The 16752-nt window shown below is 36.8% G+C and overlaps 1 protein-coding gene across 2 annotated transcripts in view; it reads left to right on the top strand.

Moving 5' to 3' along the window:
- The window catches only part of LOC139137486 (fucolectin-like), a 7732-nt gene extending 1221 nt beyond the window's left edge, over positions 1–6511 (top strand). Inside the window, exons 1-5 of one of the 2 annotated variants that reach the window (XM_070705622.1) lie at positions 202–342; positions 2741–2860; positions 4420–4443; positions 5362–5604; positions 6104–6511. In XM_070705622.1, coding sequence (XP_070561723.1) covers positions 2797–2860; positions 4420–4443; positions 5362–5604; positions 6104–6324 — 552 coding nt within the window. In that variant the 5' untranslated portion in view covers positions 202–342; positions 2741–2796 and the 3' untranslated portion in view covers positions 6325–6511. Of the gene's footprint in view, positions 1–201; positions 343–2740; positions 2861–4419; positions 4444–5361; positions 5605–6103 lie in introns of those variants that run through there. The other variant, XM_070705623.1, reaches the window with a different exon arrangement.
- Positions 6512–16752: the final 10241 nt, after the last annotated feature.

The raw sequence follows: 16752 nt of genomic DNA, 5'->3' as shown, positions 1-16752 counted from the left end.
TAAAAAAGAAAGTTTTAGATTAAATGACAGTTTTAAAACCTCTCTTGAAATTGTTTCCCTGGGTTCAAAGTGACTTCACCGTTCGGTTAAAAAAACAGGAGAGAACTACAATCTCGATAATTTCAAACTTTGTAACTGATGTCACACAGATGTCTGTGTTCGGTGATGACGTGTACGACGTATGCATAAGTACAATATTTTTTTCTAAAATCACATGATTTCGCACTCTCCTGTGCCCATTACTTAAACGGCTCAATATGTTTTTATCGAAACGCATCATATTTAAAGGCAATATTTGTTGTGCGAATCTAACAGCTGTACGGTTGAGGACTGCGGTTCATGGTAAGTAGGCATTCACACTAAGTTGTTTTACTCTTGTCGAAAACCGTTACATACTGACAGTATGGAAAATTTCGTCCCGGCCACAGGTTCGTGCTGCGTACTTGCTTGTCGGATTGTCGATCGAAGACCCGGAATCGAAGTTGGGTCCGATGGCCGGACTTCGGTATTAGTGTAACTTTACACTAGTCAACGTTCGGCCTTCGGCCTAACACTTCGATCTCGGGCCTTCGATCAACTATCCAAGCAACGCTGAACGCATATGTGATCCCGACAGCGACCCCCTGCAGACTATGCCCCTGATATGGCGGAGTGGTGAGAGCATGGCAACGTGTAGATCAGATCGCAACTCGGAGATGTCATTATTAAGGAAGAATGAGCCTGGGGATAGATGTTCAAAAACTCAAGCTTTTACAATATCCCTCTGATTTCCCCCATTAGGGCTTTCTTGAAAGCTGTCGGAGAAAGAAAATATTGTCACGTTTTTCTTTCTTTTTCCGAAATTAGAGAGTTTCATTTTTTTCCATCGGGTCAAAACGGGGATGGCAGCCATTTTGAATTTAAAATATTAGTAAATGTTTGGTCATTTGTTTCTCTTGTTCCAAACTTTATACAGTTACCTCTGAATTTTCTTCTTGGTTTGATGAGAGAAAGGTTGGCGCTTGCGCCTTCATTGAGGGTATGTTGAGCAACAGTTTAAGTCTTTCACTTTCGAGGTGCATACCATCTTATCATAAGTGATTTTCACATACGTCGGTTATGTGGGCTACTAGAGCTCTTCTTGGGGCCCTGTGAGAAACTTCAAGAATTAAGAATTTCATTGTTGAACCTCAAACTCTGGCCTGTATTTATCATTATTTTTAAGTGTTTGGAATAAACAAGAGGTTAATATATAGCCTTATTAACCTTTAATACTACTCGTTCATTTTAATGGTTTGGTAATATATAATGAATATTGATTGACATTGGTTGTTTTTTTAACAAAATCATGTTTGATCTAGAGTTCTGAACAGATTTGTGTACCTATTCAAGAGCTTGAGTAATTAGATCAAACTGAAACGGCGTGAAGTGACGCAGTCGAAACCAATGATATCAATAAAGCATATGTAACAATAGAAATGATTAGCGAGATGACATGGAACTTAGGTTTCAGTTCACCAAACTGTATTTCCTGTAATGTTGACTGTGTCTTACAATGCAGAAGAGCTTGATCAATGCATGATGTTTGAGACTTACGATGTTGGAAGATAATAATTATTTGTTGTATTTTGCAACAAAATGGATAAAAACGAATAATTTATTTTCGGACTTCAGTCATCGATGAAACTTTCAAAGCGACAGAACCTTGCTATGGATTTATTTTTCTGTGACAATCATTTAAGCATGAGAGTTAGTATATTTCATATTGAATGTAAAACCAGTCGAGCCATATTGCCTACGTAGGATCCCAGCGAGCTGACTTACGACAGTCTGAATCAAGACCCGACATATGAATTGAAAACTACAAGTGAGGCCAGCTGTCCTCTTTGCTGTAAAGGAGGGGTACATTTCTATGGTCTTGGAGAAAACTGGAACAGTTTAAGTAGAGCGCGCCTAGGACGGATATTTTACCGTAAGTAGAGCGCGCCTAGGACAGATATTTTACCGTAAATTTCTGATGTACCATATGTGTTGGCTCATATTGAAGCTCTCGGAGTAATTTAATAAAATTTTACCTTCGCCCAATCGTGATACCCACAGTCCTTAAAATGCCCACAATGCTAGCTGGTAGCCTGGTAACCACACGAAAGCCTGAAAATACAACCCATAAGTATATTTTTGTTGGTTGCAATGCTTGTCTCGCTATTTGTATTCTGCTGCATAACATGTTCACTGAAACACGTCAGAATAGATACAAAAACTATTATAAAAACGTGCTGCTAAGTTTCAAAATTAGACCGATCTGGGGTCTGATATTAGAGTACATATCCTCTTTTTTATCGCAATCACAAGTTCACGACATGATGTGTGTTTGCGATTTCTTCTGTGCACTTGGTTGGCTCAGTAGTACAGGCCATTTCATCGGTTCCACAAGTTGTTTCAGCTATTACACTTCAGACCTGGCACATTTTTGTTTGAAATCTTGACACACACGTCTTTTATCCTTTTTGGCGAGTTTAAAGACCTAGAGACCTCCCACAACGCTGGCCTTTGTTATTCCTTGTATCTGTTAACCAATGCGTCTGACAAATCCCCGAATGGCCACCAGTTAATGAGCTAAAGAATTGAAACAAATATTCAAACTTGGCTAAACATTGGCTAACATCAGTGTGAGTGAAACATAGATGGGCGTACAAGTACGGCCCAAGCTATGCACCTAATTTTCAATGTTGACAGTTCCATTTGATGTTTATTCCTCTAGATTTCATCAGTTAAGTAAAACTTGGAGATTGACTTACTGTCCAAGCAAAAGCAAACATGAACCTTGGCATTGTCTTAGCGATGCTTATTGTTGTCTCATTGGCAGCAGCTTACGATGAAGGTAATATTTCAACGCTGTTCTGTATGTATGTATGTATGTATGTATGTATGTATGTATGTATGTATGTATGTATGTATGTATGTATGTATGTATGTATGTATGTATGTATGTATGTATGTATGTATGTATGTGTACATGCGTGTATGCATGCATGCATGCATGTACGCACTGTCTTATAGATAGATAGATAGATAGATAGATAGATAGATAGATAGATAGATAGATAGATAGATAGATAGATAGATAGATAGATAGATAGATAGATAGATAGATAGATAGATAGATAGATAGATAGATAGGTAGGTAGGTAGGTAGGTAGGTAGATAGATAGATAGATAGATAGATAGATAGATAGATAGATAGATAGATAGATAGATAGATAGATAGATAGATAGATAGATAGGTAGATAGGTAGGTAGGTAGGTAGGTAGGTAGGTAGGTAGGTAGGTAGGTAGGTAGGTAGGTAGATAGATAGATAGATAGATAGATAGATAGATAGATAGATAGATAAACAGACAGATAGATAGATAGATAGATAGATAGATAGATAGATAGATAGATAGATAGATAGATAGATAGATAGATAGATAGATAGATAGATAGATAGATAGATAGATAGATAGATAGGTAGGTAGGTAGGTAGGTAGGTAGGTAGGTAGGTAGGTAGGTAGGTAGGTAGGTAGGTAGATAGGTAGGTAGGTAGATAGATAGATAGATAGATAGATAGATAGATAGACAGACAGACAGACAGACAGACAGACAGACAGACAGACAGACAGACAGACAGACAGATAGATAGATAGATAGATAGATAGATAGATAGATAGATAGATAGATAGATAGATAGATAGATTGAGAGATAGATAGAGAGATAGATAGATAGAGAGATAGATAAATGGATAGATACAGAAAGACATTTATGCATGCGTGTGTGAGTCTTTTAAAGTTCAATAGAAGCATTCGTATATGCTCTGGCAATGTTGTGTAAATATCTTGATGCTGAGTACAATAAGTGATTTTTGACATGCCTATTCCGTGCATGTGTTGCTGTCATCTTATTAGAAATATTACATTGAATTTAAATTGCCGTGAAATATGAAGGCAGCTCTTTTAAAACTTCCTTCATGATTTATCCTGCTCTCATTTGTGGCACAATGACCTCAGAATAAGTAAGAATGTTTATGATTTTAAGGGGAGAGTCACAATTTGTTTATAATTACGTTTTTATTAAATGAGAGGACGAAAGACCTATAAGTAAATTAATTTGTTTACGATGATTATAAATATTGTTACATTCCCGTCTGAAAATAACGCTTGTAATTGTATACCAAAACATCAAAGACAATAGCGACAACGCCATAATAAGTATTGAACTGATATTTTTTTATTATTAATTTGTTGTTAACAGTCATATCAAGAGTCGCATTGATAAAGAAGATGTTATGTACTGTCTTTTATGGCATAAAAAGACGTTTGTACAGAGACTTATTTTGTAACACTTCAAATCTGTAAAATTTGACTCAGTTATTTTTTCCTTTTTGTTCCTTTTTTTCATGCAGCTGCGAATACCACGACATTACCACGTAATTATTGATTTAATGTCCTATGTTTTCCCTCACATAAGGCAAGATAATCAGCCTTTGTTCTCGTCGACCACAACAATACTACATACAGTCAATTCATCGAGTAAAACTAAACATGGAGGGAAAATTGTATTGATCAATATTTGTTACAGCTCAGTGTGCCTAAGACATCAATATCCTTGGCATAGTATCTTCTCTATGGCAAATTTTCCATATAAGGTAGTATGCGCCTCGAAAGTGAAAGACTTAAACTTTTGCTCAAACTTTCCTAAATGAAACTTTTAACCATTATCTTACCAAATCAACGATAAAATTCAGGGGTCACCGTGCAAAGTTTGGAACCAGCGAAACAAATTACTCAACATTTTGCAATATTTGAAATTCAAAACGTCCGCTATTCATTTGTTAACTGTATAGGGTAAAAGCAAAATTTTAAATTTTCAAAAAAAATAGATGGTAAGTTTTTCTTCTTCAAGAGCTTTAATATGAGCGCCCCCAAGTGGCTGATCAGAAAAGAATTGTAGAAATTTGAGAGTCCTTATATCTGTCCCCGAGGCGCGTTCTACCTTTATGTAGACATACTTATAAAATGCTCAGCTGACAATAATTACATCAACTGAAACATGTTAAGTACAACAGAAAAGAGCAACTTGTTGATCTTCTCGTATGGAGAGTTCTGACTTTGAGTACACACTCAAAATATTATGATGCCGGTTATTTCACAATGTGTCAGGGTCAGGAGTAATATCCTGAAAACATCACTTACTTGGACAACATTATGTAAAAGAATCAAAGGTGTACATTTTTGTGGCCACAAAGGCATACATCAGGATTTTCATCTTTGTATGTTTCATTCAATGTGAGGAAAAATCCAAACATTTCACTTTCTTATAGAGTATTCTACGGCTTTTTCTCTAGCTTGCGAGTATCCAGTTCCCATTCACAATGTTGCAGAGGGTAGACCAACACATCAGAGCTCGGACAAGCCGAACAAGAATGGAGGGTCTGAAAAGGCAGTGGACGGAAACAAGAATAGTGACTTGAGGAATGGGGAGTCTTGTACCTGGACTAATAGAGAATACCAACCTTATTGGCAAGTGGATTTAGGACAGACATATGATATCTATAAGGTCGTCATCACCAACAGACAGGATTGTTGCTGTAAGTTCTCTGAGTATCGTTTATAACTGGCTTTGCAGGGACAAGATATATGGAAACCGCCGATGCCTCCAAACTTATAGTACTAACTTAACCATCATTACCTATCCAGTTGCCTATCTTGTAAATACACAATTGACATATCTACCTACTAACTGAAACATACTAACCAATAGACCGGATATTATGCTCTCTTCACTGCCACCCTTATAACCTGTCTAACTAGACAGTTTTGATTCCTTTTTTACGTTTATACTTTCCGCATTATGCTACCCATGTGTTGGTAACAGTAAAGACGCCGATGGATGATGGTCATTCGTAAAATGTAACTAGAGAAAACCATTACTGTTAGATAGGCTATGACTTTCCCAAACCGATCCCATGTGTATCATACATATAGAACAGATACCGACCATGAAACTCCAAAGCCCGTGAAGGAACCTTACCTACGTTTGACTGTTAATCTCACATATCTTGACTCTTAAATGTTTTTGTCTTTCAGCTTACCGTATCACGAATGCCCAGATCCGTGTAGGTGACAGCCAAAACTTCGAAGAAAACCCGGTGTGTGGGACGATGGTCAACAGTACAATGTCGAGAGAGGAAACCATTACCATAAGATGTGGCTGTGGGATACCAATGAGAGGTCAATACGTATCAATTCAACTCATAAAGAAGGAAGAGATGCTTCATCTTTGTGAAGTGGAAGTTATGGCGTTATAAAAATTAATCACTGAAAATTCAGTATTTTGCCTGTAAATTGGTGTCGGTGCACTATGAAATATTATATTTTGACTAGGTTAAATTTGTTAAATGTATCATTGTTAATGACCACTTTGAATTTCATTAGAAGCGCATGTACTCTGTTTTTCTCTTTTTGTCTCGAGATAAAAGATCTCTCAGAATTGTGCATTTCTTGTGTTACTGTGAGAAAATTTAGGATATACTATCTAGCGAAGAATGATGCTGATGGGATGTCAAGTGTACTAATTTACCTACTTACTTACCTGCAGTATCACATTTTCAATGCAAAAACACACAGCTGTACTAATAGACCAATCGTTGGCTAATCAAAAATGTCTTTTTTTTCATCACGTGTTAAACTGTGGGATTAGCTCTTAATTGGTATAAAGTCTGTCATGGACAACAGCCAGCCCTCTCCTCTCTCTCTCTCTCTCTCTCTCTCTCTCTCTCTCTCTCTCTCTCTCTCTCTCTCTCTCTCTCTCTCTCTCTCTCTCTCTCTCTCTCTCTCTCTCTCTCTCTCTCTCTCTCGTAATACATCACTTTGGTCATAGTAAATGCACAACAGGATAAAAATTGTAAAGGGTTAAGTTTAATGGCGGGTATCCTAGCTTTTACTTAATGCAAAGAAAGTACTATGGCATTATTTTACTCAAAATCACAAACATTTCATGAACAAGGGTCAATTTTCTAATGAAGCAGAAATTCTTATTCAATTTAGGTACAAGATTGAGCTTTTCAGTTATGTTTTGCCAGTCGTGAGCCATATCCTCAGTCACTACGACTTTCTTCGTGATGAAAGTTAAACACATCGTTCTATTTACGGGCAACGTATGTTAGAACAAAGTAAGGCAACATTTTCAGACTGTTAGATCTAACAATTTAAAATTAAGATGCGCAATCACTCTACCTACGACTTTTGAATTTTAATGTTTCTGTTCAGTACATTTAAGACAAACAAAGAAGAAATCAATTCTTGCCGACCATTCCGAAGTTCCGATCTTGTCGATGGTCAACCTCATTTAGCTGTAAATCCGAATTTAAGATTGTCTCGAAATCAAAGATGTCCAAGTGTGTAAACTTTTGCCGTTTAACACCGAGCTGTTACATCAAGACTGTCCTTAGTTTAGCTGCTAAAAGTTCGGCAGTAATGGTCTGAGTTGTTGGTCCAGTAGGCATCCTCGCCACGAAAAGTAAGGTGTTCAAACAAGGACGTTACTTCCACTAGGAGAAATTTTCATCACGACGAAAAGAGTGTAGAATATGGAGGATATAACAGAAAAGCTGTCGATATCGTGTCGTATTCAGTTGATTTCATCTGTATTTTCACTTGTCATAGGCCTCGTCAGCTAAAATCATTTTAATCGAACATGGTGAGAGATTTCATTCTAGACCAACGTTTGTGCAACAGAAACTGTGTATCCAGTGACTGAAATTGTTGGTCATGTTCTTCTTCAATTCTTTACACATCGCATACCAAACAAATAAACGTTTTCCATTCTCAAATTTGGCGTTGAGAGTCAAAAACTTTAGTCTGGTTCATTTTGCGGTTCGAAGGTAATAGTATTTGTCACCAAAACCACGTGAGAAAGACGGCCTGTATACGAATTGATAAGCATACCAAGAGACAGACAGACACACAGACACACACAGACACAATGGCAGACACACAGACACAGACAGAGAGAGACACACAAGCTGACAGGTAGGCAGACAGACAGACATACAGTGACAGAAACAGGCAGACAGACAGGCAGAAAGACAGAAACAGATCTGAAACAGAGGAAGGCAGAGAAAGAAACAGACAGAAACTGATACAGATAAAAACAGAGAGACCTACACACTGAGAAAATAGGAAGAATGGCTGTGGTAAAAAGCAAGAGGCAGATATACAAAAGGCACACAAAGACTTACAGCACAAGAAAACTCAAGACAGAAGGGACAGAATAAAAAAACAGAGAGACCTACACACTGAGGAAATAGGGAGAATGGCTGAGGTAAAATGAGGTAGATGAAAGCCAGAGGCAGATATACAAAAGGCACACAAAGACTTAAAGCACAAGGAAACTCATGACAGGAGGGACAGAATACATTTCCCTTTTTTACGTGGAGTGAGTTCTGTCAGGGCTGTTCCCTGACGGGAGCCCTGAGTTGAAGCTAAAGACGAAAGAACCTGCTTAACCTGGCAACTACTACCGTGATGGCGTACGTCCCCTGAAATCTAGCTTTCATCGTCTTCACGCTAGAATGCGTGAGGAACAAACACAATTTTGACTTCTGAGTTACTTTATTTTTTGTCACTCTGGAAGTATGAAAATTAGCGTATTTGACGTTTAATGGCCGATGTTCCCCTGATCATATATTATCCGAGTTTTCGGTGACACAGATAATACTTGCTTAGTGCATGAGAGGAAATTTTTTAAAGGACTTTGCTTGTTGAAGATTAAAATATCAGCGGGAAGCTTTGTAAAGTTGAAACATGATGAAACGAACATTTTAAGACTTACATGAACCACGGGTAGGTCTACGGATAAACGTATTCATCGTAATGCGTTTCTGGAGGGCTTAGAAAGTTTGCCTTTGGATTGGTGGGTGGTTTTGTGGATGGGTTGGTGGGTTAAGTTTTTGAGTCAGTGTTGAAAGTTTATAATTAAGTTAGACAAGTATCAGCTTATCATTTGAATCTCACAGTTATTCTTATATATAATCCTATGGTAATTTTTTTCTCTATTTGACGTCATCGTATACGAGTGTTTTTCGCGGAGCCGCACAACTTCTAGCCTTCGGCTCGAAGAGCAGTTTGATACAAAGAGTTGAACGTCATTATTGGTCATGACCACTAATTCGTTTTTGAGTTGGTTTAATTAGTCTAAAACCAGGGTCGAATATAGCATGGTCACCCATTCATTCAGTATCTTTCAACATGTCAAACAATATAAGTAGTATCTCGTATCAAACAAAATTCATGAAATATAGCCGACTTTGTCCCTTTAAGGATCAGATGATATGAATGAACTTTAAAAAATAAAGTTTTTTCTTCCCTGTACACACGCTGCATTATTAATATTTCCGATCAAAATTTGCACCATCGATTTACAGCAATGACCTCAAAAAGTATGTCTTAGATTGCATTATCTGAACTATTCTAGAGGGATATTAGTTTTTCGTCTTTGTTTGTTAGGAGTTTTTTTAAATGAAGTTTCAATTTTTTTACAACATGAATCAATCATAATCGTTGGATTTTTACTTTCAAGTATTGCAGATATAGTGTTTAATCATTGACGCTTTTGAAAATTTCACGTCATATCATGATATGCAAATCACTAGTAAATATGTCAAGGCCTCCGCAATGCCACCTACAGTCCGCTGGGAACTGAGACTAGCTGTAGCTAAGTAGAAATGATCGAAACAACGGGCAAGGAATTGATGATGCAAATTTGCAAGTTTTCAACAGACCAACAAATAGTTAAACGCGTCGTTTTCCATATCAAACTTCCGCTGAACCATTTTGGATGTAACTGTATTATTGACAAAACTACACACGATGAAATGCCCTTATGTTTAAATTGCTGGTACATACCTTGAAAAAACATATTTCACTGAAAGGTTATCGGGTTGATGACTTACTAATACTTTGGCTAAAATTTCTGCTTATCGTGTGTTCGCTAATGTTTTGAAGTCATTAAATCATGGGAACTTATAATTGTAATTCATGCTAACAAAAAGGCCTTTTATTTTTATTTGAAAATCTTTTTAAGACAGTAACTAATACATATCTACACATCGGCAATTTGTATGATACCACGATAGGTGTTTCTACAGTTGTGCCATGAGTGGTCGAACTGATTAACGATTGTGGCAGTGTGGGACTGTACGAAATGAAGTGTCTAAAGCCAACACACAACATGTACAGGCATAGACTGGTCTCAGCTTAAGTACATGTATTCGGTCGGTCACTGGACCCTTGCATGTTCAAACAGTGGTAACGCGCCTCGGGGGCAGGTACTCGGACTCTCAAACTTTTGCAATTCTTTTCTGATATAGCACTTATGTAGGTTCATTTTTAAGCTCTTGGTGAAAGAAAACTTTTCACCGGCTTAGTTTTTTCGAAACTCTAAAATTTTATTTTTCTCTAACACAGGGGTGATGGTCATTTTGAATTTTAAATATCGGTCAGTCTTGTGTAACAGCCTGTAATGTGTTATTGATTGACTGGGCTAATGATACACATTTAATTTTCAACCAACCACACATAGTAATTCTTTCAATCACCTGAACACATTGACTCATTGTACATATTTGTTTGCATATTCAGAGAGCCAATGAGAAACTGACATTAATCCATTGTTACCAATGGAAAGCTAACATGTCAGCATTGTGTGATTTGTTAGCATAACGTGGTTTGTCCGTCCATTGCTGTAGCCAGACCGGCAACAGAAACTTGAAGACTGATGATATTATACATTTTTCAGAGTAATAAAAGCCGACGTTGGTGAAATACAGTTAATTGTGTGTAATGGTCAATTCGAGACGGCGATAACCTTGACACTTGGGTTACTTGTTTACCTAGCACCAAAATTTTCACGGTGACCCCCGATTTTTATTCTTGATTTTGAAGAGAATGTTTGAAAGAACCTTAAGGAAAGTTTGAGCGAGGTGCATACTACCTTAATGAAATGCAGATATCATATATCGTAGAGGAACGCATAGTATCACCGAAAATATATATATATATATATATATATATATATATATATATATATATATATATATATATATATATATATATATATATATATCATTCTTATAAGTAAATGAAAAGACATAGCTTTCCACGTTTAAGAACGCACAATTTTGTATATTTGTCAGTATTAGTTTCATGACACAAATTTTGTCAGTTCAGCATCTCAAACGTCGACAAAACATTAAGACAGACTGCACATAGGCACTGGTATTTGAACTCTCAAGCAATTACAATACATTTTTGGTCTACCAGTTGTGGGGACTCATTTTGAAGCGTGCGGGAAAACTATTAAGGTTTCACCGGCTTGTTCTGTGAAAATAGAGAATTTCATTTTCCTCCATGGAGCTAACACAGGGATGGCAATTATTTTGAATTTCAAGTGTTGGTAAATATTGAGTTACTTGTTTCTTTAGTACCAAATTTTGCAGGATGACCCCCCCCCCCTGGGTTTATTCTTTATTTCGAAAGGGAATGCTTAAAAGTTTCCTTGAGCAAAGTGTAAGCAAAAAGATTAAGTCTTTCCATTTCGAGGCGCGTTGTACTTTAATGACCCGATAATACAAATAACATTTGGTGAAACAGAGATTGGCAAGACTGGTCTTACCAGGATTTTTTTGAATTCTAAATTTAGTGTTCATGTACTGACAGATATAAATTGTTATTGAAGTATATCATAGCTGACAATTTTGCAAACAGACTGGTATGACAAATTTTTCAACGGTACAAAAAATAGATTACGTTGTTGTTTTAAGGTTTGACAAAAGGGCGAAGCAGTCATCAAAACTGTTTATGCTTCCCCGCCAAAGTTACATTTTTGGATAAATGAAAATTACGGGTAGGGTATTATCAGACGTACGTCAAACGCAAAATGTTGAAAAAGACTGGTCGATAGACGTATCCTCCACAAATCTTTTACTGTAGAAAACCAGAAGAAATTGAAAATTATCACCTGCCATCATTGCTTTTAATTTAAAAAGAAAGTTTTCGAGCAAATGACTGTTTTCAAGCCTCTCTTGAAATGGTTTCCCTTGGTTCAAAGTGACTTCACCGTTCGGTTAAAAAAATAGGAAAACACTACATTCTTGAAAATTTCAACCTTTGTCACTGATGTCATACAGCACAGCTCTTAGATGCATCATCTCTATTTGGTGATGACGTGTACGACGTTAGAACAAGTACAATATTTGCTACAAATCACATGATTTTGTACTCTCCTGTACCTATTACTTTAACGTGTCAATATATTTTTAGCGAAACGTATCATATTTAACGGCAATATTTGGTGTGCGAATCTAACAGTGCTGTACGATCAAGGACTGCGGTAGGTGGTAAGTAGGCATTCACACTCAGTTGTTTTATTCTTGTCAAAATTGGCCTCCTGGTTGAAGAAGACGGGGAACTGTTGTCGAATCTGTCGCTTGCGTGGAAACATTGGTAACACGTCCCTCGAGCCTGTTTATGACTTTCTAATAATTCACGTAGCAATTGTTCTTGCCTTTACAATGAAATTTATTTATCGTAGTTGGGGAGTTTTCGTTTAATGAGGAACATGTGCACATTGCCATGGTAGTTCAAGATTATTCCGTATTGATAACCACTGATCTGCGAGCTACTGCCCAAACATCATCAGCGAATAGTTTCTACGATACTCGAAAATTACCCTTTTCCCGCCAAGTTGGCGAGATAAATGTCATGTTAGCAGCAAACGGTCATGTCGTTAGTTCAAGACCGTTCGCCATCTTCTAAGGTTGCCCATTGCTCCGCGCGCACATGGCATCGAGCAAGTCATGAACAGAAGGCTTTCGCCTGATAGATTGCAACTCCCTGCCAGTCTTTGGATTAACCCTTTGAGCGCTGTAATTTTTTCCCGCCACAATTTTAGTGCAACATTTTACCAATTTTTATTAATTTTTCTGTATGTTTTTGATAATTTTTGACCAAATGGACATCAAATTTTATTGCTACAGTTTTTTCTCACAATTTTGGCAAAATCTGGGAAAAATTGGCTGGGGTTTATTTTATATAGGAGACAAAAATAGACTTTGGCGCTCAAAGGGTTAAAGTCGGTAGTCTATTAGTAATGTGTTGTATAACCGATAAGTAAGGTACTGTATTACACGCCTCTAAATTGAAGGATTTAAACTTTTGCTTCAGCTTTCCGTAAGACAACTTTAACGCATTCCCTTTCGAAATAAACAATGAAAATCAGGGGTTAACATACAAAATTGGGCTCTAGAGAAACACATTACCTAAGATTTCCCGATTTTTGAAATACGATGGCTAATTTAAGTCAACGATCCTCAACTTTTATTGACTAGAGGTACATGTATACCGTGGCTAAAGTTGGGAATGTACGTTTTAAGAAAATATAGAATGTATCATGGCTAAGGGAGATTAGATTTAAGCCGTTCGTTACTACTGCATAAACTTTCTCGAGCTCAGAATGCAATATATATGCAGGGCCGTAGCCTGACCTAATTGTCAAAGGGCCAGAACCACGTTTAGCTAGAATTTGGGTAATTTACATAAATTTAAATACTGGTAGTATGGAGATTTTCATCCAGACCACAGATTCGTGCAGCGTTGCTTGGATAGTCCACAGACAAGGAGAAAAAGAAGTTTTATCCTTGTCTGTTATAGTCGATCGAAGGCCCGGATCGAAGTATACGTCCACAGGCCGAACCTAGGTGATAGTTACACTGGTTCAAAACTTATACAGTGACCTCTGCATTTTATTCTGATTTGATGAGAGAAAAGTTGGCGCTAGCGCCTTCATTGAGTAGAGTTTGAGCTACAGTTTGTCTTTCACTTTCGAGGCGCACACTACGTTAAGCGATTTTCTCATATTTTGGTTATATGGGATTTGCTACTTGAAATTTCCTTCGGACCCCTTAGGCCGGTAAGAAAATTCAAGAATTAAGAATTTCGTTGTTGAACCTCCAACCCTGACCTGCATTTGGTGCTGCACCCAACTCGCTCAAAATCGCTGGTTTGCAAATTATTCATTCAATTAATCCAATTTCAATTTGTAATATTACACATTTAGCTATAGCGAACCCAACACTTTTGCGAAATTTGAAAAAATATAAAGATCCAATGCTCACAAATTAGTTGCAATCGTGTTCAAACGACTATTTTGTTTTGTTATAAAGTTCTTACATTTGGAATAAGAGGCATTTTAATTTTGACATGCTTTTTATCATTTTTTTTATGAGAGTCAGTCTTTCAATCCTGTCATTTAGAATGCAAAATAAAATAGTAGTTTTTTCTACATATTTCCTTCAAGTGAACTATTACATTTCAGAAAATAGTATTAAGTTTTTGACTTGAATGAATTTTAGCATTATTACCAAAATTGAGTTTTTAACCCCAAATATACACCCCTTCGTCCTTCGAGTCAACAATCGCTATCATACTAAACTCCAGACTCTCTGCTTTTTAAAATTAATGTTGCGAGGGGGTTTCCTTGTCATCTTAGATGAGAAATATTCCTTTAACAAAACTGTGTTGGCAACGTGCAGCTCCACTTTGAGTGTTTAAGGTTCCAAGACAAGAAATTGGCCTTTTTAAACTAACAATTCTCTAGTAGTTAATAAGTTCAGAACCCCAGCGAATTATATTTTTTCGGAAAGCCTAGATATAGGGGAACATTTTAGTTACCATAGTGTAACCATTGCTTACATAACGTGACACGTGATAGGTAATTTGCATAACCTTTCAAAAATCGATGAACATAAGGTTAATGTATAGCCTTATTAACCTTTAATATTTTTGTTCCTATTCATTGTTTGGTCATATATTATGAATATTGATTGATATGGGTTGCTTTTTAACAAAATCATGTTTGATTTGGAGTTCTGAACAGGTTGTGTACCTATTCAAGCGTTTTATTAATTAGATCAAACTAAAACGGCGTGAAGTGACGCAGTCGAAACCAATGGCATCAATAAGTCATATGTTACAGTAGGAATGATTAAAAGAGATGAAATGAAGCTTTGGTCGGGTTCAACAAACTGTGTTTCCTTTAATCTTGATTGATGTCTTAGAATGCAGAAGAGTTTGATCAAAACTACAAGTAAGGCCAGCTGTCCTCTTCGCCTAAGAGGAGAGGTTCATCTTCATGGCCTTTGAGAAAAACGGGACAATTCAAAGTAGATCGCGCCTCTAGGACAGATATCAGATCTCTTAATATTTTACAATACCTTTCTGGTCTACCATATGTGTGGGCTCATACATGTATCAAAGCTCTTGGGGAAATTTAATAAAAATTTTACCTCCGCAAGCTTTGTGAAAACATAACATACTATTTTTTCGCGGCCATTTTGAATTTCAGATATATATAAATTAAAAGTGACATGCTTATTTGGTATAAAAGTTTGCACGGTATCCCATGATTCTTAATTTCGAAAGAGAATGGTTGAAAGTTTCCTTTGGGAAAGCTTGAGCAAAGCCTTCATACTATCCTTCTTTAAAGTTTTAAGATAGAGTTTTGATTGTTTGAATAACCGAAATAGTCCAGTCGTGGCAACCACATTCCCAAAATGCTAGCTGGTAGCCTGGTAACTCTGCGAAAGCCTGAAAATACTACCCATAAGTATATTTTGCTGGTTGTACTGCTTGTCTCACTGTTTGTATTCTGGTGATGAATATGTTTACATAAACACGTCAAAATAAATAAATAAACTGTTTAAAAAGCGCTACTAAATTTCAAAAATAGATCTGGGTGTCCGATTTTTTTAATTACCCTCGCGTATAAAATATCCATTTCCTCTTATTGCAATCATAAGTTCATGAGATGATGAAATGTCTCCTCTTTACGTTACTCACGCCCTCACCGTGTGTTTGCGATTTCTGCTGATGTTCAATGTTCCAGAATTCCAAAATTACCTCATTAGAACGGTCATTTTCAACGAAAAGTTGAATCAGCTATTACACTTCAGACCAGGCACACATTTGTCTGAAATCTTGACAGTCGCGTCTTTTATTATATTTGGCGAGTTTGAAGAGCTACCACAATGCCTGCCATTGTTATTCCTCTTATATGTAAACCATGAGTCTGGTATATTCCCGAAGGGCCACCAGTTCGTGCTCTAAAGAATTGAAACAAACATTTAAACTTGGCAAAACATAGGCTAACAGTCTGAGTGCAACATAGATGGGCTTACAAGTACGACACAAGCCATGCACCTAATATTCAATGTTTACAGTTCCAATTGACGTTTATTCCTTTACATTTCATCAGTAAAGTAAAACTTGGAGATAGTTTCACTGTCCCAGCAGAAGCAAACATGAACTTTGGTATTGTCTTAATGGTGTTTGCGGTTGTTTCATTGGCAGCAGCTCACTATGATCAAGGTAATATTTCAACGCTGTTATGTATGTATGTATGTATGTATGTATGTATGTATGTATGTATGTATGTATGTATGTATGTATGTATGCATGTATGCATGTATGTATGTATGTATGTATGTATGTATGTATGTATGTATGTATGTATGTATGTATGTATGTATGTATGCATGTATGCATGCATGCATGCATGCATGCATGCATGCATGTATGTATGTATGTATGTATGTATGTATGTATGTATGTATGTATGTATGTGTCATGATGTGTATTTGAAGTTGAGTTGTTTGAAATGACGACCACCAAGGGAGTTG

This window comes from Ptychodera flava, chromosome 7 (genome assembly GCF_041260155.1).
Source record: "Ptychodera flava strain L36383 chromosome 7, AS_Pfla_20210202, whole genome shotgun sequence".
In the NCBI taxonomy this organism is placed as follows: Eukaryota; Metazoa; Hemichordata; class Enteropneusta; family Ptychoderidae; genus Ptychodera; species Ptychodera flava.
This window is presented reverse-complemented; position numbering and strand designations above follow the sequence as displayed.